At 50.0% G+C, this 23,503-nt stretch overlaps 3 protein-coding genes across 3 annotated transcripts; 2 read left to right on the top strand and 1 right to left on the bottom strand.

Moving 5' to 3' along the window:
* Positions 1-692: 692 nt before the first annotated feature.
* On the bottom strand, positions 693-17,699 carry KY384_008858 (NRPS; the record flags this gene model as incomplete). The annotated part of the gene is made up of 5 exons (XM_044817345.1): positions 693-782; positions 829-15,772; positions 16,069-16,135; positions 16,415-17,153; positions 17,211-17,699. 5 exons carry the CDS (start codon positions 17,697-17,699, stop codon positions 693-695), a joined length of 16,329 nt encoding a protein of 5,442 aa, XP_044664498.1.
* A 240-nt stretch (positions 17,700-17,939) lies between these two features.
* KY384_008857 (uncharacterized protein) lies at positions 17,940-20,378 on the top strand (the record flags this gene model as incomplete). The annotated part of the gene is made up of 5 exons (XM_044817344.1): positions 17,940-18,026; positions 18,085-18,180; positions 18,390-18,402; positions 19,023-19,259; positions 19,306-20,378. The coding sequence occupies 5 exons, from the start codon at positions 17,940-17,942 to the stop codon at positions 20,376-20,378; spliced, it is 1,506 nt and encodes a 501-aa protein (XP_044664497.1).
* A 2,120-nt stretch (positions 20,379-22,498) lies between these two features.
* Positions 22,499-23,206, top strand: KY384_008856 (uncharacterized protein; the record flags this gene model as incomplete). Its single annotated transcript, XM_044817343.1, has 1 exon — positions 22,499-23,206. One exon carries the CDS (start codon positions 22,499-22,501, stop codon positions 23,204-23,206), a length of 708 nt encoding a protein of 235 aa, XP_044664496.1.
* Between the last annotated feature and the right edge of the window lie 297 nt (positions 23,207-23,503).

Below are 23,503 nucleotides of genomic sequence, written 5' to 3'. Positions count from 1 at the left end.
TATTAAAACCCCCCACTCCTTCCCCGATCCCTTCTTCTCCCATCGCACCCATACGCCGCACGCTCTCTTCTGCCATAGCACGCAATGCCTCCTTTCCCCCCATCCCCTCCCTCCCCTCCGTTCCCATGTCTAGTCTCACGCAGCAAGGCACCACATCGATATACGGCCCCACCGCCCCTTCCACCCCATCCAACCCCTCCCCCTTTCTCTTTGCATAACGTTGCCAACATGACTCCTCACATTAACCACATTCCCAAACACAACCCCCTCCATCCCCGTCCGCGAGCGGAGGACTAGCGCCCACGCCGTCTGCAGCAGCACCGCTACCGTCACGCCCTGTTCCCTGCAGAAAATGTGCAGGCGGTCTTGTACGGAGCCGAGATCGACGGTGCGGGAGGCGGGGGAGTGAAACGGGGCTGTGGGGTTGGTGAGGGGGATGTTGCAAGGACCCATCCCTATCGTAGGACGGTGTGGGGAAAGGGATGGGCGGGGGCGGGGGTGGAGGAGGTGCGAGATGTATGCGCGATAGGTATTCGTGTCGGGCGTATATTGGGCTGGGATTGGGATTGGGGTTGGGGGTGGAGGGGTGCTGTAGATACGACGCAGGGATCGAAGCAGCACTTGCAACGATGAGCCGTCGATTAGCGCGTGGTGGATTTCGAGCTGACACCGTACCCCCATCCCCATCTGCGTTAACGAAGGGCGGGCTGGGGAAAGGGTGAGCCGGTGCATCGGCCGGAGATGGGGCGGTGTGCTGGCGAACAGACCCGCCCCTGCCCCTCCTGTAAAGTCAGAAATGACAATATCGGCAGCGTAGTGCTCGAGCACTATCTGTACAGCGTGGTCGTCGATCTGGAGGAGACACGTGCGCAGGAGCGGGTGGGTGTCGACGAGCTTTTGCCACGCACGCTGGAGTCGCTCGATGGAGATTTCTTGGCTCGGGTGCGTGGGCAGCGCGAGGAATGTCGTTATGGTCTGATAGCATGTCCGCGTTGCGAGCTGGCTGGTGAGCATTTTCCGCTGCAGGGGCGAGCAGGGGTAGATGTCTGCTATGGGTGATGGTAGATGTGGTATGATATCCTGAGAGAGGGTGGAGAAGGCTTTGAAGGATGGTGGGAGGAGGGGGAAATCGCTCAATGTCCAGCGTGGTTCGGTCACTGGAAGGAGGTGTGCGGCGTCGTGAAGTGTTTGCTGGTATTGCTGGATCCATCGTTGGATTTTGGCTTGGTGCGCCATGTGTCGATTCCAGACGAAATCGAAGCGGATCTGCTTGTCTTGCACGATGGCGGAAATCTCGATGGGGGATTGCCGTATCACGTTGGCTCCGGGTCTTGAGAATGCTGGCTCTGCGATAGGGAGGAGCTTGAACATCGCGTCTTCTCGCTCGAATTGTTGGTAGTGGCCTTGGTAGTTGAAGATGATTTCTGGATTCAGGGGCACATTGTTGTGGCTGTTCAGGTGGTGTGACGTGAAGAATTGCCAGCCGCTACTTCTCATGCTTCGTCGAGCATCCTTTGTTTGGATTACAGTCTCTATCATGTCGTCGTTGGGGTTGACGTTAAGCGGATACATGGTGGTGAACCAGCCAACAGTACGGGATAGGTCGAGAGAGTCGAACCATGGCTCACGACCGTGGCTTTCGTTAAAGATGGAAGGAGGTTCTCTGTCGGTGAAGATTGTGTGAAAAGAATGGGCAAGAGCGGCAAGAAATATCTCCACTGGCTCCGTTTTCAACGGTCCGTTGCTACCTCCTATAAGAGAGGTAGAACTCTCCCTATCTAGGCTGAAATGATCCGACGTAGTCTCCTCGTAAGTATGGGCTGCTTCAGCGCCCCAATAGGCGCCGAGGTCCGAAGACTTCGTTTTGTCGAGTAGTAAAAGATCGGTTGAATTGAGCGGATTCTTGATGTAGTCCCTTTGCAGACGGCACCAAGTCCTGAACGACAACGGCTCATTTGCGATCAAAGGGTTTGGAGATCGGAATAGCTCTTCGAGATCTGCCAGAATGATCCTCCATGAAACAAGATCGATCACCAGATGATGCGCGGTCAGATACACCACCGACTTCGCTTGAGCAGGAAGAAACGCAGCCGCAAACACAGGACCATTTTCAACATTAATGCTTTGATCAATTCTCTGCCTTACCACCTCAATTTCTTCCCCAAGTTCAGTCTGGAAGGGGTAGCCATTCGCATTTCCGCTCGAGACATACGATCTCCACTCGCCATCTCGTTTCTCAAACCTCGCCTTGAGCATAGGATGAGCGGCCACTATCCTGTCAACTGCAAGTTTGACCATTTCTGGGCTAACATCTTCTTGAACTTCAAGCAGAAAGCTTTGCTGGAAAAGGTTGTTGCCCTCGGGCATGGTCTGGAAGAATTGTCGTTGGATAGGTGACAGCTCAAATGGCGCCTCGGTCTCAACATCTTCGATCTCGACGGGGATTTCCTCGACCAGTCGTTCTTCCACAGCTTTGCAGATCTTCGCGATGGTTTTATGCTTCAGAATGTCAAAAGACGTCACGACTAGCTGCTGTCGGCGACTTCTGGCAACTACTTGAATAGCAGAGATTGAGTCACCGCCAAGGTTGAAGAATGGAGTGGATGTACTGATTTGAGATTGCGGGATGTTAAGCACTTCACTCCAGATCGCTTGCATTCGGAGCTCTAGATCAGAAGTCGGCTTTTCTGCGCTGCTATTACTGCTGTCTGGCAAGATTGCACTCCCATCGAGCAGAGATGCGATTGCGATCTGCTGCAACCTCCGCCTGTCAATCTTCGCTGAGGAAGCCAGTGGTATCGTGCCAACGAACACGTAAACGGTGGGAAGCATGTGAACTGGCAAGGCTTCTTGCAGCTCCGAATTGGCCTTGCTCGCTATTTCAGCCTTTGTTGCTTGACGGTCGACACTGGGAAGGGCGACAAATGCCGTCAGCACCGGGGCTTTCGACTCCTGTTGAACTGTATCCACCGCAATGTCTCGAGCCTCCTTAAGTGCTATGCGTAATTGTGATTCTATCTCGCCCAATTCAACCCTCTGCCCCCGAATCTTGACTTGTGTCTCATTAATGCGGCGCAAGTAAACGACGGATCCATCCGAGTCGTAGCGCACAAGATCACCAGTCTTGTATGCCCTCATTGGTTTTTCAGCCCAAGATGGATTCTCAATGAACCCAGCTCGAGTCTTTGCGTCGTCGTTCAGATATCCTCGAGCGAGACCGGGCCCCTCAATGAGTAGCTCTCCCGGTGCGCCAATTGGAACCAGCTTGTTGTGATCCTTCTCGTCTACAAGCCAAGTTTTACAACCAACCCCAGTTCCAATGTTCTTCGACTCCATGTCCAGCGTCAAGTTTGGCTGAATGTGGGTCAATACCGAGCTCTCGGTCGGCCCATAAGCATTGATCAATCGGACTCTACCCTGCCATATCCTGACACTGACTTCTGGTACAGCCTCGCCGGCTAGTACCAAGGTCTTCAGTCCCGGCACGTCTTGAGGATTGAGAAGATTTGCCACGCTTGGAGTAAGGTCGGCATAGTTCACATGGTATTTCGCTATGGCTTGTGCGAGGGAATCTCTGCGCTCTTCTTCAGATGGAATGCAGATACAACCTCCGGCCATGAGAGTCGAGAGCATGTCCTCCACACTGGTATCGAAACTGTATGCACCAAATTGTAGAATTTTTGAATGCTGATCAAGCCCTAAGACGGTTCGACGTGACTTTGACGCCGATGCGAAAGCTTGATGCTCAATGACCACCCCTTTCGGCTTTCCTGTGGAGCCTGAGGTGTATAAGATATACAAAGAATTTGATGGCTTGAGTTGCTGCTTAGGATAGACATTTTCAAGTTCGATGGACATGTTGTCCAGACCTGCTTCGCTGACCTCAATGCTGGTATCAAAAAGGTCTTTATGTAGAACTGAAGTCAGAACAACAGGCGCTCTGACCTCATCGACAATATAGTTCAATCTGCTCTTTGGATGCGATGGATCAAGAGGCACGAAACATCCTCCAGATTTCATGACAGCCAAAACAGCGACCACCATCCAAAGGCTTTTCTCGAAGCAAAGGGCAACGTTCACCTCCGGGCCAATACCCAAGGAAGTGAGATGTAAGCTCAAATGCGTGGATAGCTCTTGCATTTTCGTATATGTCAAAACACCATCCCAGGCACTTACTGCATTCTCTTCAGAGCTAGACTTTGACTGCGATTCTATGTCTGTATGTACACATGTTGGCGATGGCGAGGTCTTAGCTTTAGCATTCCAGAGTTTTATTTGCGCCAGATCCTGTGGACTTATCAAGTCAACGTCTTTGAGCTGTAGACTTGGTGAGCTTGTCAGTATCTTCAAGACATGCTCAATCTGATCTAGCATCCGAGTCACTCGATCATTGTTCAGTAATTTGGAATCAAAGAAAACCTCTGCAGCCACAGTGTTCTTGTCCAGGATGGTGAATTCCAGGTTGAAGGCATAGGTACGAAACGTAGCTGCATCTTTGTTATTGTAATTCGATGGGACAAATAGGTCACTCTGTAGGTACGAAAATGCAGTCTGTGGGTTTACGATCATTAGATTCTGGAAATCACAGGCACTTCTCGCGTCATCGTCCAGAAGGTCACGAATGTTTTGTAAACCAGTTTGTTCATAAGGAATCATTTTCGCCGCGCTGTTTTGTATTGACTGCAAGTATTGCCCAATTTGCAATTCTAGGTCAATCATGACCCGAATCGGGACTGTGGTGATGGTTGGTCCGACAATGCGCTCAATCTGCTGCACGGCAGCCTGGCGACCAGACAGAGTTGCACCAAATGTGACATCTTGAGTGCCAGTATAGCTTGCAAGCACCAGTGCCCACGCAGCTCGTAGCAGTGTAGGAGTTGTGGCATCGATGTTGCCGCGATCGAGCGAAAATTCTTGCTTGATGTAAGAAGATGGTACAGGTTCGTATCCGGATGGAACATATGGAAAGGCTGAAGCTGCCGCGCCACGCAGCTCTGACGTCCAATACTCTTGAGACGCTTTACTTTGTGATTCCAGCGTTTGACGTATGAATCGACCGAATGACGTCGGAAAGACGTTGGTCCTAGCACCCTTGTAGATGTCTTCGACTTGTTGGAATACCTGTGGGAGGGAGTAGCCATCATAAGCCGCATGATGCTGACTGAGAATGAAGTAACGTGAATCCACAATCGCACACTTGGTGAGCGCTTCTCCTAATCCCATTGTCACTTGCCTAGCCATGTAATTGTCAAGATCAGCTGCAATGTCCCACGTAGGAGGTGCTCTTCGTACGACTTGAAGAAGGCCATCATTGGATGTTTGACTGATAGAAGTCCTCAGAATGGTATGGAAGGATACCACTTTATCCCAAGCAGCCTTGAAAGCCTCGGTGTCCACGTTGGATGGCAATTTAAAGACACTGCGCGCCACGTATGAGCCATTCTTCTGCGATAGAGCGAACAACCCTTCCTGAAGTGGGGTGCAAGGATAGACATCTTCGATTTGATCGACCGTCACATTGCACTGCTGAGCTACTTCTTCCGAGATCACACTGGCTCTCTCACCAAGCATCGAAAACGGTTCGTAATTCCTATCATCCACAAGCACGCACGCGTGGTCTGCCATCTCCTCTAATATCGGATACTTGAATACGTCTGCCACTGTCAATTGCATGTGATCATCACGCACTCTGCTGACAAGCCTCATTGCTGAGATGGAGTCTCCTCCAAGCCTAAAGAAATTGCTCCGCGCATTTGAGCGACCCTCTGGTAGCTGTAAGACATTAATCCAAGCCCGCTGAAGAAGTTTCCCGGTATCTGAAAGCTGGATTGATTCATCTGTGCTGGTACTCCCTACAACGATCATCTGATCTTCCGAGACTTTCATTACTTGAAGCTTCTTACGGTCAATCTTACCAGAGCTTGTTAGCGGCAGTGCGTCGAGAATGACATAGCCACTAGGTACCATAAAACTTGGCAATGCGTCTTGAAGTCTAGTCTGCAAGCTCTGCAGTTCTTGGGCTATTACCTTTTCACTCAGCGATTGTGCAGAAGAAAGAAAAGCGACCAGTGTTGCCTGATCGGATTGGTTCACGATACTGGCTGCGACATCAACACCCACGGGTAGTAGACTTCTGAGACTGTATTCCACTTCACCAAGTTCAAGTCTCTGGCCACGGAGCTTGACCTGCGTCGCTTCTTTTCTGCCTTCATAGATCATTCTACCCCGAGCATCAATCCTGACAAGGTCGCCCGTGAGGAACATTCGTCCCTTGGCTGCCAAGTCTGACTGAAGCCAATTTGGGCTAACGGAGAAGGATGTCTCTGGTGCATTCAGATAGCCTCGGGACACGATATGCCCTTGAACAAGAAGCTCGCCAATCATGCCAGAGGGTAAAAGTCGATCCACATTCTCCGGATCGACTATCCAACAAGCGCAAGAATTCGCAACACCAATCTCCCCGGGCACTTCCAGAGGTCCAGCTGTACAGACTTGGCATTCAGCAGGGCCGTAAGCAGACCGGAGCGTGACTTTGTCTTTCCAGCAGTCTATGTCATCTTGGTAAGTCTTCTCGGCCCCAAAGACCATCGTCTTGACTGTAGGGATGTCTTTTGGGGTGATTCGTGCTCGTCTCATCAATGAGGGCATAGCGAACATCCAGTTGACCCCTGAGTCTTGGATGAAGCCTGCAAGGTTGTTGAGGCGATCATGGTCGGAGGGAACACATAAGGTTCCTCCATGGAAAAGGGCGGCAAGCGTCTCATTGATACTCATGTCGAAGGCATAGGCGGAGAACTGCAGGACTCGTGATTCTGCGCTGAGATTGAGGCTCTCACCATATCCGGTGATAGCAGTGCAGATCGCTGCATGGGAGTGTGTCATGATCTTTGGCTTACCGGTGCTGCCAGAAGTAGATATCGCAAAGGCCAATTCATCAGGATCGACGGAGATGCTGGGATTTTCTTGGGTGGGAAGACCCCTGAGGAAGCCAGGCGTGATCTCTACGACAGTTTTCATTTCGAGTACATCGGAATGCTCGGGATCACAAAGTAACAGCTGCGAGCCAGAGTCCGCAACAATGTCGCTCAACCGAGCTACCGGATATGTGGGATCAAGCAGGATGACAGCACCGCCAGCTTTCAAAACAGCAATCATCGCAATGGTGGTCCATGTTGATCGCGCAAAATAGATGGATACAATTGATTTCTGCTGGGATCCAGCATGGCTGACAAGGTACGCAGCGAGGTTTGTTGATAGCTTTTCCAATTCCAAATATGCGAGCTTCCCGTCCCAACCTTCGATGGCGTGCTTGTCACCCTGTGTACCGGCTTGAGCACTAATGAGACCCTGTACTGTTACTTGCTTGGATCCCAGCCGAGAACCTTGGAAGCGAATTTGGTCTTCAGTCTCGCGCGGGGAAGAAAATTCCACATCCTTCAACCCCATGCGAGCGGACACTTGGGTTTGCTCCAGTATATAGCCAAGTTGTGAGAGCATTCCCTCCATGAGCGTTGTATCGATCAATTTGCTATCGAAATTCGCAGTCACGGTCAAACTCTTGGCACCTAATTGAACCTCAAGCATGAGGCCGTAATTGTTGAAACTTGATAGCTCATGAGACTCTTCTTCCGCATGTTTCGCACCACATGGGAGATCGACCTGAGTATCAGGCTGTACAATGAGTATGGTCTGAAAATTGCACAGCCTTTCAGCTTCTGGGCTTAACTTTCTAATGTTCTGCAGACCATAATGAGCGAATGGGATCATGTTCAACGACTTTTGCTCCACAGATTCGACGAGCGCTCGGAAAGTCATGTTTGGGTTGATAGACATGCTGAGGGGGACGGTTGCGATTGTTGGACCAACCACTCTATCGATGCCAGAGATTGAGTCTGTCCTGCCATTCATGACTATACCGAAAGTCATATCTTGACTGTTGACGTATTTTGAAGCCAACAATGCCCATGCAGCGTGAATTGTGGCCGATGACAGCCTGCTTCCTGGCACAAGAGTCTGTACGTGAGTAAGAGACCTGTCTGCTTTTGAAGTATAGGCTTTCTCCGGTAGCATCGGAAACACGACGCTGTTCGAAGTCGTAGATTGGGCCAGCCAAAAAGCTTTGGTGGCATCAGTGTCAATCGAGGTGATATGCTGGATGTAAATGTTAAAGGGCAAAGTGTTCTCAACGCTGAGACGGCGGTAGTGTTGATCCACTTGTTGGAAGATCAAGTTGACAGACCATCCGTCGTACGTTGCATGGTGACTCGTCCATACAAAGTACCAGCCCTTGAAATCTTCAACCAAAGCAAATCGATTGAGGTCTTTTCCAAACCCAAGAGATAATCTCTTGTCCTGAGCAAGATATTCAGCAAGGTCTTTTGGTCTTACCCACGACCGTTGCTCTTTCAATACCACTTGCAGTAGACCACTTTTCCTGGTCTGTACTATTGTTGTTCGAAGTATTGCGTTCACTTCAATGGCATGTCGCCACGCTTGGTAGAACCTATCTACATAAACCGAGGACGGGAGGTGATGGATATTTCGCGCTACGAACGAATCTCGTTGCTTTACCGAGAGGGCCATGAGCCCTTCCTGGAGAGGAGTACAAGGGTACACATCCTCGACTTCATTCTTCCGAATCGCATGCACGTCATGCAATTCTTGAAAAACATCATCGAGTGAGCTGTCGATGAGGGCGAAGGGCTCGAGCTGTCCACTAGAAACAACTTGTGCTTCTGTCACCTTCGTAGCCATGTCTGCCAATACCGGATGCCTCATGATATCAACAGCGGAGATAAGCATCCCCTGCTTTCGCAGCAAGGCTGTCAATTTGATCGCACCGATTGAATCGCCCCACGTGAAAAAGTCGTCAGTCACTCTAATGATTTCTGGTGGAATTTCAAAGATGCTCGACCATTCCTTGGCAAGGGCACTTTCTGCTTGAGACATTGGCGCAGAAACATCTTCTCGCTTCTTGGCGGAGAATTGTGCAAGTTCTTCAGCTGACATACTTTGAGTTACAGATGCTAGCTTTCTACGGTTGACTTTGCCGGATGGCAGGAGTGGTATTTGAGTTACGGGGATGTAAAGACTGGGTATCATGTGCTGAGGTAGATCTCCCATAATGTCGTACTTAGATCCAAGTATAGTAGCATCTAGACGCTTTCTGAAGGCTGGACTGCTGGCGAGAAGGTCATTGTCGCGACTATCTATCCGTATCTCGGAGCAGACAAAAGCTGCTAATGTTTTCCTTCCTGCGTGTAGCAAAGCATCGCAAGCGACCTCTGCCGTACCATCGAGAACATGCTTTTTGATGACTCTTTCAACCTCGGTCAAATCGATTCGCTGTCCGCGAAGTTTCACCTGCATATCTTTGCGGCCTAAAAGGGTGAGGTTGCCATCAGGCCGCATTTTCACTAGATCCCCGGTTTTGTACAAGCGCATAGGTCGAAGACTCCTTGACCAGGCCGGATTTTTTACGAAAGAAGCTTTTGTTCGCGCTTCGTCGCCAAGATATTCACGAGCGAGGACCGATCCTTCGATGAGCAGTTCCCCAATTGCACCCAATGGTGCGAGACGATCATGGTCTTCAGGATCAGTGATCCAGAAATTAGAGGCTATTGGTTTTCCAATGGCTCCGAGATTTCCCTCTTCTGGCTCCAATATAGAGCTGCAGACACAGCATTCTGCGAGGCCGTAGCCATTCAACAAGCGCACTTTATCGCGATTGTAACGGGAGAGATCGTCTCGCGACATCGGCTCTCCAACAAGCAGCAAAGTCTTGAGTAAGCCCAACTCTTCTGTTCTGAGAGATGCTCTCGCGACCGTAGGCGTCAAGACCGCCAGGTCGACATGTGTTTGTTGCATGAAGCCTGTAAGATCGTCGAGTCGTTGCATTTCGGATGGGATACAGACGCATCCTCCATGCATTAGGGGTACAAGCATCTCCCAGATCGCGCTATCAAAATTGTATGACGCAAACTGAAGAATTCGACTATGGCTAGTGATCTCCAAGGCAATTCCGTGCTCGAGAGCAGCGGTTGTGAAAGCCTTGTGTTCTACTACAGCCGCTTTAGGGGTCTGAGATGTCGTTCCTGATGTGAAGTTGACGTAAGCAATGCTCGTAGGATCTTTGTCTGGGTGAGTCTTGGTCTGAGAGTAACCGGTATCGGTTTCGGTGAAGACGACGATTTCAGAAAGAGTGCCTGGAGGAAACTTTCCAGCACACTCGGAAGAAGTCAAAGCTACTCTCGCATTTGTTATATTCAGGATAGATCGCAGACGATCGTCAGGGGTTGCCGTATCGATAAGCACGAAAGCAGCACCAGCCTTCATAATACCGATAATGCTAGCGACCACCCATTTAGATTTTTCAGAGAGTAGAGGCACAATCTCGTCTGGCCTCACTCCTCGGCCACCAAGGTCGCGAGCTATTCGGGCGGACTGATCATTAAGTTGTTGGTATGTAAACTGCCCATCCCAAGCAACAACAGCTGTACCTTGAGGATCGTGGTCGGTAATTTGTTGTATGACATCATGAATGCATCTGTTCGTAATCGGTGGCTCTTTTCGATTTCGTATAAGGATCTCTTTCGTTTCCGCTTCATCGATCAACTCGAGCTCTCCTAAAGTGGTCTGCCGGTTCGAGTGATAGATATGATTGATGAGATTGGCAAGATGACCCAGCATACGACGAACAGTCTCTGACTCCAGTACCACTGGGTCAAAGCTGGCCTGGAGCTCAATACCGTCCGGGATAAGCGAACAGATCACAGCCAAAGCATGCGGCACCTTAAAGTCCACGCCCTCTGATATGCATTCGACTCCTGGAATAGTCTCTTCTGTTGTGTTCGCGGGCTGTATCACAAGCAGAGTCTGTAGATCGCAGACATGTTGGGTTTCGGAGTCAAGATATGACTTGATGTTTTGCAGTCCAGTGTGCTCGTAAGGGATCATCTCGGTAGCTTGCTCCTGTATCTGCTCAAGATATGAAGATATCCGCTGTCGGCGGTCTATCTGGACTCTGACCGGCACTGTCGCGATAAGAGGAGCTGCTATGCGTTCGATGTCTGCAACAGGAGCAGTCCGCCCAATTGATACAGCGCCAAATGTGACGTCTTCCGTCATGGAATATCTGGAGATCAGCAGTGACCAAGCAGCGCGAATGATTGCTGGTGTAGTGGCCGCCAGCTTATATTGGCCATTAAGTATTGTACACATCGCAGAGTGAGCCACAATAGATGAAGCAGAAGGTAAATGCCCGGTGGGAATTTCTGGGAAAGACGCCTTGTTGGCATCTGCCAGTTGCGTCTGCCAGAATTTTTTCTGAGCATTTCGATCTATGCTAGACAGATATTGAATGAATCTGTTGAACGGTGCTGAGGTTGGCAGGCAAGACCCTGCGTATGCAGCAGTGACTGCTTTCCAGGCAAGCTCAAGCATCCAGCCGTCGTACAAACAATGATGAATTGTGAGCACGAACCGAGCTGTATTACTGAAATCATCGTGGAAAAGTGCAAGTCTGGTCATCGATTGCCCATGTTCAATAAGACTTGACTTGTCCCTAGCTACGTAAGATTCGAACTTTTCGGCCTCTTCCCATTTCACAACATTAAACATTACAGCTTGAAGGGTGCCAACAGATGTCTGCAAGATCCTTGTACGAAAGATAGGCTCCTGTTGGATGATCATGTCCCATGCAGCACGAAACCTGTCAAGGTCAATGTGCGAAGGAAGCGAATATACATTTTGCATTAGATACGATCCTGGACGAGTCAACGACTGCGCCAACATTCCTTCCTGCAATGTCGTGCAAGGATATATGTCTTCAATCGAGCGTTCATTGACGTGACATATCCCTGCTATCTCGCGCGTAATGGTAGGGATTTCATAATTAGGCTGTGGGAGGAGTGCAAACTTTTCAATGCGATGGTTTTTATCTTCTGATCGAGCTAAGGACATAGCATTCGCCATCTGCTCCAGGGTTGGATTCTTGAAAATCTGTCCAACAGACAACGAATATCCCTGCATTCTAACTGACGCCACCAGAGACATGGCGCTGATTGAGTCCCCACCCAGACGAAAGAAGTCATCTTCTCTGGACATGATGGAGTCAACTTTCAAACATGTCTTCCAAAGCTGTTGCAATGTCCTCTCCATCACTGTTTCGATCTTTGTCTTGACGGTGGAGCCTGAATGCAGCCAGTTGGAACTCTGAAGGGGTGTTTGCAAAGCTAGGCGCTGCAAGACTTTCCTGTCAAGCTTACCGGATGCGTTGACAGGCATGGCTGTGGTCAAAAGCACAGCAGAAGGGACCATGGATGTCGGGACCAATTGTTCCATTCTGGGCTTCAAATCCTGAGCGGCCTTCACAAGTTCATGATACTGAAAAGTGTCGTCTGACAAGCTCGTTGGATCGCTTCTCGATTCTGCAGATCTGGCACAGATGAAGGCAACTAGACTCTTTCTTTCCTTACCATCATCGAGTTGAACGACCTCGGCAGCAGCATCAATAGTTGCAGGTAAACACTGCCGTAGGTGATGCTCGATCTCGCCTAATTCCATTCTTTGTCCGCGGATCTTGACTTGCGTATCCTTCCTCCCTATGAAATCGATACTACCGTCCTCTGCGTACTTGACAAGATCGCCCGTCTTGTAGAGCTTGGATCCATGGGATGCTGCCATTTCTTCAAGCCACTTGGGAGCGGGTATGAAAGACGCTGCCGTCTTTTCCGGCTCATTCAGATATCCACGAGCCATGGTGTAGCCTTCAAGGAGTAGTTCGCCAACACTTCCTACTGGGGCGAGCTTGTTATGATCATCCGGGTCTACGATCCAAGAACGGCAGCATAGAGGCATCCCAATAGATTCTGGTCGATGGGAGGGAGTGAGCTCACACATTACTGTCGGGCCACATTCCGCTGGACCATAGCAATTCAAAAGCGTCACATGATCAACCCATTTATCGACAGTTGCTTTATCAACTGCTTCGCCACCGACCAGTAACGTTTTTAAATGCGGCATTTGCGATGGATCCATCGAACGGCAGAAAGTAGGCGTGAAGAAAGCCCAGTTGGCCTGCATTTCTTCCATGGCTCCACTGAGGTTGTTCATACGATCGTGTTCAGACGGAATGCAGACACAGCCACCATGCGTCAATGTTGTGACTATCTCAATTTCGTAGACATCGAAGGTGAAAGCCGAGAATTGTAGCGTCCGGGATTCTTCATTGATCCTACATGTTGATGCGTGATTTCTTGAACTGGTGAGAAGGGCACTGTGGGACTGTACGATACCTTTCGGCGTACCTGTTGATCCGGATGTAAAGAAAACAAAGCTGGCATTACTTGGCTGTGCTTGCCGGTAGCCTGATATTGGATGGGCCAATTCTGGTTGGTTGAAAAGAGACTCAGATACCGTGACGACTTTCGACGCCTTTTGCACGAATTTGTCTGCATGAATGGAATCTGCAATCACAACAGGAGAATTGACAGCTTGTAGAATGAAATCAATACGCGAGACGGGCCACGTAGGTTCGAGAAACAAGCAGGCACCACCTGCTTTGAGGACGGCCAAGAGTGAGATGATAGCATATTTGCTCTTATCAAAGCACAGAGGCACAATGACCTCAGGACCAACACCGCCGGCGGATATGTGCGAAGCTAGACGACTGGCAAGAACATCAAGCTCTTTGTAAGCAAGTGACCCATCCCAGCCGCAGATGGCTTGAGTGGTCGGGTTTTTGGCCACCTGGAGCTCAATCGCACTATGTATGCAATCATTCTCAGCTGCTGAAAGATTTGCATTCCACTCTTGGATGTCCTGTAAATCTGCCGGACTAGTGAGCTGAATAGTATCCACATGTGCATCTCCATCCGCCTTGCATGACTGCTGCACGACATGCGCAAACTGAGCCATCAATCTCTGCACGTTTGCAGTTTGTATTACTTGTGAGTCATAGCTTGCCTCGAGTATGATTCCTGAAGTTTTCAGATGGCATTCAACGACGAGAGCATGTGGAAGTACAAAATGGGTCATCCTAGCTTTGGCGCCGAACGGTCCAGTGTCGTCATCCTCTGGATGCACAACAAGTATGCTCGGGAAATTGCACGCTTCCTGTGCCTCAGGACTAAGCTGGGCAAGTGTCTGCAGTCCAATATGCTCGTATGGTACCATATCAGCAGCTCGGCGTCTTACGCCTTGGAGGAACTCATGAACAGAAGCGCTTGGGTCAATGCGGACACGTACTGGTAGCGTGGTCAGTGTTGGTCCGATCAATTTGTCAATGTCATCAAATTCGGCAAACCGGCCGCTTTGAGTCATGCCGAAAGTGAGGTCCTTGGAGCCAGAGTACTGGCCGATAAGCAGAGCCCAGGCAGCGCGAATGGTGATTGCTAGCGTGACCTTGGCTCGAGTCTGCAATGCCTGGAAGTAGGTCGAAGATTGGACATCTGCTTTCGGTCTGTAGGAGGCAGATGGTAATGGAGGAAACAAGGCTGGGGAAGAACCTTGGAAGTGTTTTTGCCAATATGACTTGGAACTCTCGCTGATTGGAGTATTTTGTTGGATGTAGTGGACAAAGCTACAGAAGGGAGGCCGAGAAGGTGCTGGCTCATTCATATATACAGCTTCAACTTCTTTCCATACGAGATTTAAGGACCAGGCGTCGAAGATGGAATGATGCATGGTCAGGACGAAGTTGGTCGACGCATCGGAAATAAAGATGGCCGAATGAAGAAGAGGTTGTCCGTAATGGAAGTTCTGATGTTTGTCGGAAGTCAGATACTGTTCGAGATTGATATGTGATATCTCTGGATGATGTGCGGATTGATCGATGACTTGATAATGCTGTCCAGCAAATTGGACAATGCGTGTTCGCAAGATAGGGCTTCGTCGGATCACCTCTGCCCAGGCGTTTTGAAATCGAGGCAATGATATATTTGTAGGTATTTCATATTTGAATAGGGCCACATAGGTTCCTGGGCTTGCCAAAGAAAGGGCAAAGAGACCTTCCTGCGTAGGAGTACATGGATATATGTCCTCAACATCTGATCGTGGCATCTTGGATTGCGCAGTTGTCTCGTCCAGAATTCTGTCTTTCTCTTCGCTCCTGATTAGCTCATACGGGACAGGTGCACGACTTAGACTCTTTATTGGAGTCAACATGTGCGCCATTCCTGACAAAGACGGTTCAAGCATGATATCGGCGACGGAGATTCGTAAGCCCGCCTCTCGGGCTCTCGACACTAAAGCGATGGCAGTGAGAGAGTTAGCGCCCAAAACAAAGAAATTGTCAGTCGCCTTAAGTGCGACTCCAATTTTGAGTACTTGGATCCATAAGTCCGCCAGTCTTTGCTCTATGGCAGTCAAAGAGCTTGACAGTTGTTCTAATGAAGATGAAGATTCCTGCCGATTCTGAATATAATGATGTGCAAAATGACGGAGCATTCTCCGGTCTAATTTGTTGCTTTCATTCATGGGTAATGTCTTGATAGGAATGAAGAGGGCTGGTATCATGTACGAAGGGAGCGACTTTTGGAGATTGAATTGGACCTTGTTTGCAAGGTTGGAGAAATTTGTGGGTGTAGATTCGAATGCAACGAACGCGATCAAAGTAGATACCCCATCTGGCGATTTTGAGGTGTCCACAGCTACTGCATTCTGTGGGAGCTCTAAGCGTAAATGTCGCTCTATGTCACCAAGCTCCAATCTCTGGCCCCTAATTTTGACCTGAGTGTCTTTCCGGCCCAGGTAAACAAGGCTGCCATCAGTTCTGTAGCGAACTAAGTCTCCTGTCTTGTATAGCCTTCGGTACGGATATCGGTCTTTCAGTAGCCAGGGGGGTGATCTAGAAATGCGTGTGCAGTGCTCTCATCTTGATTTAAATAACCTTTGAAAGTCGCGGGGCCTTCAATCAGAAGCTCACCAACACTTCCGATGGGGGCGAGGTTCAAAGCGTTCGATGGATTCACAACCCAAATATGGCATCCAACGCCTTTCCCTATTCCAGGAGACCTTGATGAGTCCAGCGACTCGGATACGCAAATACCGCACTCAGCTGGTCCATACCCGTTCAATAGCTGTCGCGATGGCGACGCCCATTCTTCGACGCTGTCTTGAGTCACAGCCTCCCCTCCTAGCACCAGCGTTCTCAGGCACGGTACTTGCTCGGGCTTAAGCTGCCTCGCAAAACTGGGCGTAAGAAATGCCCAATTAGCACTACTTTTCTGGATAAATCCGGTGATATCATTGAGCCGTTCATGTTCAGATGGCACACATATACATGCGCCATGTATCAAAGCAGCTACATTGTCTATCATGCTGATGTCGAACGAATAAGAAGAAAATTGCAACAAGCGTGACGAGCTTGACAAGCTTAGCGAAGGTCCATAAGCCAGCGAACTCGAGCACATACTCATATGAGTATGAATCAGGCCTTTTGGCTTCCCGGTAGATCCAGAGGTGAAAAGTACAATCGCAGGGTCAGAATGATGAACATGCATGGATGCTTCGGCCTTAGCCTGAATTTTCTTCTGGCTTGCAACCCGAACATCTGCGATGACAGTCTGAACCGCTCCAGTGAATACATCAGAATTCTGTAAGTCGCACACGACAACAATCGGTCTAGTATCTTCTACGATCTCCAAGAGACGCTTCGCAGGATGGTACGGATCGAGAGGGATGACCGCTCCACCAGCTTTGAGTATCGCGAGTATTGAGACAGTGACCCACAGAGATTTCTCGAGACAGATTGGAACTAAAGATCCTCTTTGTATGCCTAAGTTTTTGAGATGACTCGCTAAATTTCCGGACAGGATATCTAGTTCGTAGTAAGTCAAGCAGCCATCCCATGCAAAGACTGCTTGACTTGATGGATTGCGCTCAGCTTGATGTTGGAAGAGGTCATGAATGCAAGACTCGGCAGTGCTAAGGCTCCCCTGGTTCCACTGATTGATCTTGTCGAAGTCACGTTTGCTCAAAATTTCGATCATCTGCCAGTCAGTATCAGGGTCAGAAGCTATGACGGATTCTAGCGCTTTGGAAAAAGTTTGCGCAATGCTTGGAGCAAAGCCATCCGAGACTTCATGATCGTCACACCAGAGACTTAGGCAGACCGCATTCTTGGCGAAGACGACGTCTAGAATGAATGAGCACTGATGTCTGAATTAGTCATCTTCACACAGAGTCGGAATAGTCATTCCGGAAAGTACCTTTGGAAATATGGCTTCCACATATTCGATATCATTGGAGGTGGATCCATGAATATGTACAGCTGAATCGCATCCTAGGCTAGGCTCTAAGCCTTGTTGATATTCGCTTTCTGAAGTGAAAGCCTGGCCAACTTTCTGCAAATGCTTCACAATGTCTTGGATGTGCGGCAAGTCACCCAAAGACACTTCCTGAAGGCTGCTACAGGTTTGATTAAATGAATTAAGTAGGTCGAAGGAGACTTTGTCGTCTCCAGTGTATTTACTGAGTACAATCGACCATGCTGCTAAGATAACGAACGACTTCAGATCAGAAGAAAGGGCTGCAAGACTTGATGAAGTTTCTTCGCCCAGGTCAATAGAGAGAGTACAGTGGGATTCATTGGCGTACAGGGTCCCATTCGAGAGAGGGATGCTGGATGTGCCATTAACGCCATGAGTAGTCTTCGTCCGTCCGGCTCTACCTAGTCGACTCGGCTTCTTGATATCCATGGCGACATCAATGGCCTTCGAGATATCTTGAGACGTCTTCAATCCAGAGTCGGTGGGACTTGGCTTCAAACTCGCGAGAAGTTGCGCATTGCCCTAAGGCTATGGTGTGCCGAACAGGGCGCTCGTCAACTCGCCGCCATTGAAACCGAACGCCGAGGTCCGTAGCTCACATGCCAGCTAAGGTACTTTCTCTCGCGGGCTTATGTTGACAAATCCTGGTCAGAGTTCTTTGACGCTGACATGAGACAGCTTCGCGGAGCGGGTATTGTCCCATGGTGGATCCTTGTGGCAAGGAAGCAAGAAGGAGGATCCCCGCAGCGGCATTTGGTTGGCCATGCACATAAGACAGTCATACCCGGACTCATTCTCATGATCTCCGATATAGCTCTGGGGAAGGTATCCTGGAAAGCTGACGGCACAGGCATTCCGGAAGACTTTAGAGGCCGAGCTGGACTCAGGCGGTGAGGCCCCGAGTTCGACCGTCATGTTTCCAGCTTAAGCAATGTTTGACTTTCAGGCCCTCTATGGAACAGTATAGTCTTTCCAAGCGTTAAGGTAACGATATTGAGTGATGGAGACTGTTGTTGGATGAAGAAAACTGGCAATGACGTAATGACGCGACGTGCCTTGAGAGCGCGTCAGCCCTAACGCTAAGTCTAAAGCTAGGAGCTGCGCTAACATAAAATACAGAATTACTTTACCCGTCTGACCCGCTCCAACTCCACCTGAAATATCTTGACGGTGTTCCATTGTGTCAACGTCAGATGGCTAATATTAGAACACAGCAACCTGTAGGTTGAGCTCACTCAACGTCAGCTGGCATGACTGCCGAACCATAGCTCCCCACCACGTGTCCTGGGGATATTCGAGTCATGGGGGAACATAATGACATGCCATTCTAGCTCAGCCCTTGACCTCTCAGATCAGCTTATCCAGATCAAGCAGTTCAGTCGGACAGGTAGAAGCTTTGTTGTTTTTGATCGTACAAAGGATCATGACTCAGCATCAAAGGGGCACTACCACGTGCTCAGCTCGAGTGTATTGCGAATTACCTGCTTACAACTCAGAAATCTACTAACCTGGGTCGTCTCAGCAGTGAAGGACTTGTAAGTCAAGCAGTTACATTGCTTGGTTTTCTCTATGCTGAGTACAACACCATGAAGGCATCTAGATATCTTGAATCCTCTACACATGTGCTCCTTGTAGGGGCAGGCTTTGTTGCAAAGCCTGCATTGCAAACTCTTCATGATCAAGGCTTTAGGATCACTGTCGGTATTACCAGTCCTCGAACTCTCTCAGTCACGCAAGACTGAACTATACCAGGCAGCATTGACCTTCCTGCCGCCTCTGATCTCTGCAAACACTTGGAAAACGCCCACGCGGTCTACCTCGACGTAGAGCAGAGCGCAAGCCTCGACGCAGAGGTCATCAAGGCAGACATTGTCATCAGTCTTGTGCCTCCGGCGTCGCACGTTGCCGTCATAAAGTCTGCCATTCGAAATCAGAAGAATGTCGTCACTACTAGTTACGTCTCACCGGCTATGCGAGAGCTTGACGCAGGTCAGTAGGGTCGCAAACGGAATGTCATTCAGCTCACTTTGATCAGCTGCCAAGGCAGCAAACATTATCGTGCTCAACGAATGCGGCTTAGACCCTGGCATTGACCATCTCCTCGCCGTCTCGACCATCGACCGAATTCATAAAAATGGCGGCCTGGTGCGAGATTTTCGTTCGTATTGCGGCGCTCTGCCAGCACCAGAATGCTCAGACAATCCTCTGGGATACAAATTCTCGTGGGCGCCTCGAGGTGTCTTCATGGCATTGAAGAGCGGCGCTAGATACTATCGAGATGGCAAAGTCACAGCTGTCACTTCGGACGATCTATTGGACAAGCTCGAGACTGTTCCCGCGCCTGCGGTCCATGGACTCGTTGCATACCCCAATCGAGACTCGACAGCATATCGCAAACTATACGGCTTATCCGAAGCTAAATGCGTCATGCGTAATACCTTGCGATACTCCCAATTTCCACCTATCGTCAAAACTTTGTCAGATCTTGGGCTGCTTTGCGACGAGATGTGTGAATATCTAGAGCCGTCAACTGAAAAGCTCACGTGGAAAGATCTAATGCGACTCGTTCTGGATACTAAATCTTCCGATGGGACGAGTCTCAAACGGGCGATTGAATCGAAGACGTCATTCTCTTCAGACGAGTCGAAGGCCCAGATTCTCGCTGGGATCGAATGGCTGGGTCTCTTCTCGGACGAGATTGTGACACCTCGTCACACGCCGCTCGACACTCTTTGTACCACACTCGAGCAGAAGCTGAGGTACGAGGAAAATGAGCGGGACATGGTGATACTTGAGCATCAATTCGAAATTGAGCATGACAATGGCGACATGGTAAGCAAACAAACCCCCGAAAAGATCAGGACTAATGTACAACAGGAGACAAGACGTGTTTCAATCAAGCGCTTCGGCGATCTTCAGGGTCAATCGGCGCTCTCTACCCTCGTTGGAGTTACCGCTGCGGTTGCAGCGCAAATGATCATACAAGGCCGGCTTTCACAGCGCGGTGTGGTTGCACCAGTGAACATCCATGTTGCCAAGGCTATGCTTACTGAACTCAAGAAATATGGGATCAAACCACGAATACACTCTGCCAGAGAGCCGGCTTAAGAGAGCAATGGCGCAATTGAAGTGAAGAGAAGAACCATTCGTACCTCTGTATGATAACACTTCATCAATTTATTGGCGCTCTCTTGCTCCCAGACATCATTTCTGCCTTGTGTCACATCATTCGCTCTCAAGATCATTTGCAATCACAGCCTAATCAAAAACAGCAATCAAACCCCCCACTAGTCCTTCCCTCAAATCACGACTCCTGCATCAGGATAAGTTTCCCTCGCCTTCTCCAAGTATGGACTCCCCGCCGGACAGTACTTGAATCTCTCCATGGGATCCATATCCGGATCCGTCGAGTTCACATACCGCCAACACGCCGTATTCTCCTGCACCCAATCTTCCAACTGGCTCCAATCCCTACACTCCCTCACCTGCCCCCCTCCCGTCGGCGTCTCCTTCTTCTTAACCGCATACCTCGGCGTATCGTCCGCATTGCACATCACATCCTGGCGCAGCGTATCAAGACAATGCACCACATGCGGGAAAGCACCACTCTGTGGCACGCCGCGATCGTATTCGTCGAGCGCGCGATAGATTTTCTTCTGCACATACACAGACGGTGTCAACAAACCTAAACGACAAAAAAGAAGAGAGAACACAGGAGAGAGATCGTACCAGGCAATGTAAATTATGATACGCATTCACAAAATAGACGCCCCGTCCCTCGTCCCAGGGAAATCTCATCGCCTTCGGCAGCCCTTTCTCCCTCACATACCCATCTGTCAATGCGACAAGACCCGCGTCGGTTTCCAGTTCTTTCCAGGAGCGATCAGCCACATCTCGGCCTTGCGATACACTGAATGGCCCTTCTAACGTAAATGGCGCAGAAACATGGCGTGTTATGCCGGCGTAGCGGGAGGCGTGACTATTGGAGCACAGGGCTTGGGTGGGCCAGTGAAGGAGGCCGAGAACGAAATTGGTCAATATGGAGAGGGAGAGGGCGAGAAGGAGTACGAGGATGGAGAAGTTCGAAGCTGAGGATTTGGGTGGGACGTGCGGCGCAATGGCCCCGTCGAGCGTCTCGTCGTCGGAAAGGGTGGAGTGCAGCGGCGCGTAGGGGCGAGATCGGGAGAAGAGGTTGGGGAAGTACATGACTGAGCGTGCTTTACTCGGTTTCTCGAAAAGCTGGAAAGGAATTGCGAGGGAACTGTCTGCCAAGCATCTTCAGTGTACTCCGGTTGAGCACCAGTCCCACCACGGCTGGTTTCGCCCTTCTGACCCACTCAACGATTTGATGCGGGGAGTGACCTCGATAATGACATGTGTGACCGGACCAAGGCCGTCCACGTAAGCTTCACGATCCTTGATGATTGTTGAGTAGGGTTCAAGGCGTCCCGGGCGTCAGCAGTAATCAATGCATGCGGTCAATCGACCCCGCATCTTAAACCCCGCAAGCAGAAAGACGAACACGGGCGAAAACCTCCACGAATCGAGCCTGAGGCTCTCTCGCAGGATGACAAATGGATCAAGAAGCTTATATACACTTGTCATGCTGCATGTAAGAAATTGGACGGGGCCTCAGTGGGTCCCCTGTATGGTAATATTGAAGACGGCAGCGCTAAATTAGCGCGAAATATATAACGCGCTCAAAATCTGACGAAATTTTTCAACCTCGCAACTTCACCTTCAGTAGCGTGAGAGGCGGTGTCAGGCCGACCATTCAACGTAGGAACCTTATCCCTGCTGAACATAAGTCATGGAGGCCTTGATTGTGCACCCCACTCCCGTCTTACTGCTTCTTCGGCGGTCAAGATTTTCAAGGAGAATATGATTACTGAACGAGTAAATGGAAAGAGGCATTTTCGGAAGGCACGTGGAAGATGCTCACAATGCTCACTTTCTTCATGAAATGGACATGCATGAACCTTGTATCCGCCCGTGTCTTACCTACAGGTGGACGGAACCACCTCCCGGGCTCACTTTGATTTCGGCCTTTCGGCACCACAGCTACTAGCCAGATATTCACTCCGGTCTGAATCTTCTCCGCATGACCTGTCGTCTTGCTTCGGGCATTAAGATTTGTCCGTCACACGCTTGCAGCTTATCGAGTGGGAAGCTCTTGCACGAACACATGAGGGACGCTGCCTCAGCCTTCCCAACCGCATCTCATCACAATGCAATCCTCGAGATCTTCAGAAGACACAATGAAGCCTGAGCGAGGGACTCACGGAGACGATGAAGACTCTCTCCTCGACGAACATGAGGCAGGTGGACTGGAGAAACTACAGCTCAGACCACGTCGAAAAAGAAAGTGGCCCCGATTCTCCACCATCCTCTCCGCCTTCACACTAATCTCCACGCTCCTCGCCATCGGTCTACTCACTCTCCTCCTCTCCCGCCAAAATCATCTCCACCACCACGGCAAAGTCTCCCTCAACGACACTCTCACCTTCACCCAATGGAAAGACTGCGGCACAAACTCCACCCAAGCGCGAGCCAAAGGCTGCGTCTTCGACGTCCTCCTTACAACCTGGATCCACGCCGACTGCTTCGACGCCGAACTCCACGAGCGCTATCTTGAGTCCCACACCTTCCCCTTCTACCGCCTAGGCTCCATGGAAGAACCCATCACGTTGGACGAAGTCCGGCAGGGTGACTACATCGAGATCTACACCAATTTGTACTACCACTTCGTCCATTGCGGGTATGCGTGGGAGATGATTCTGAGGGCGTATAGGAGGGGCAAGGCGATTGAGGGCGAGTTGTGGGCGATGAGCCATACTAAGCATTGTGTGTATCATTTGGTGGAAAGACCGGAGTTGGAGCTGGATCGGACAGTGTTGAATGTGGGATTTGAGACTTGTGGGCAGCCGTACTACTGATTCTGAGTAACAAGAGATCGTGATCATGGTTCTCTCTGATTTGATTGACTCGTTTAGTCTGTTGAGCAGCTACCCTTTCGAACTTGTTTCCGCAGATGATGGCATGACGTAACAGCTATGCTACCTTCCTATTTCGGTCGATTGGATCATTGCCTTAGTGTCAGCGTTGGATGACAGGGTGGGTCTGGCAGTATCCGCCATTCAAGGCGTTCTCCGTCCGGTGCTAGACGCTGAATATTCAAAGGGATGCATGTAAGATTTTAGCAAAGCGTGTAATCCGAGCTTCCTCCACGATTC

Source organism: Bacidia gigantensis, assembly GCF_019456465.1.
Source record: "Bacidia gigantensis strain McMullin 20006 chromosome Unknown scaffold_268, whole genome shotgun sequence".
NCBI lineage: Eukaryota > Fungi > Ascomycota > Lecanoromycetes > Lecanorales > Ramalinaceae > Bacidia > Bacidia gigantensis.
Note: the sequence above shows the minus strand (reverse complement) of the source record. Positions and strands in the feature narration are given on the sequence as shown.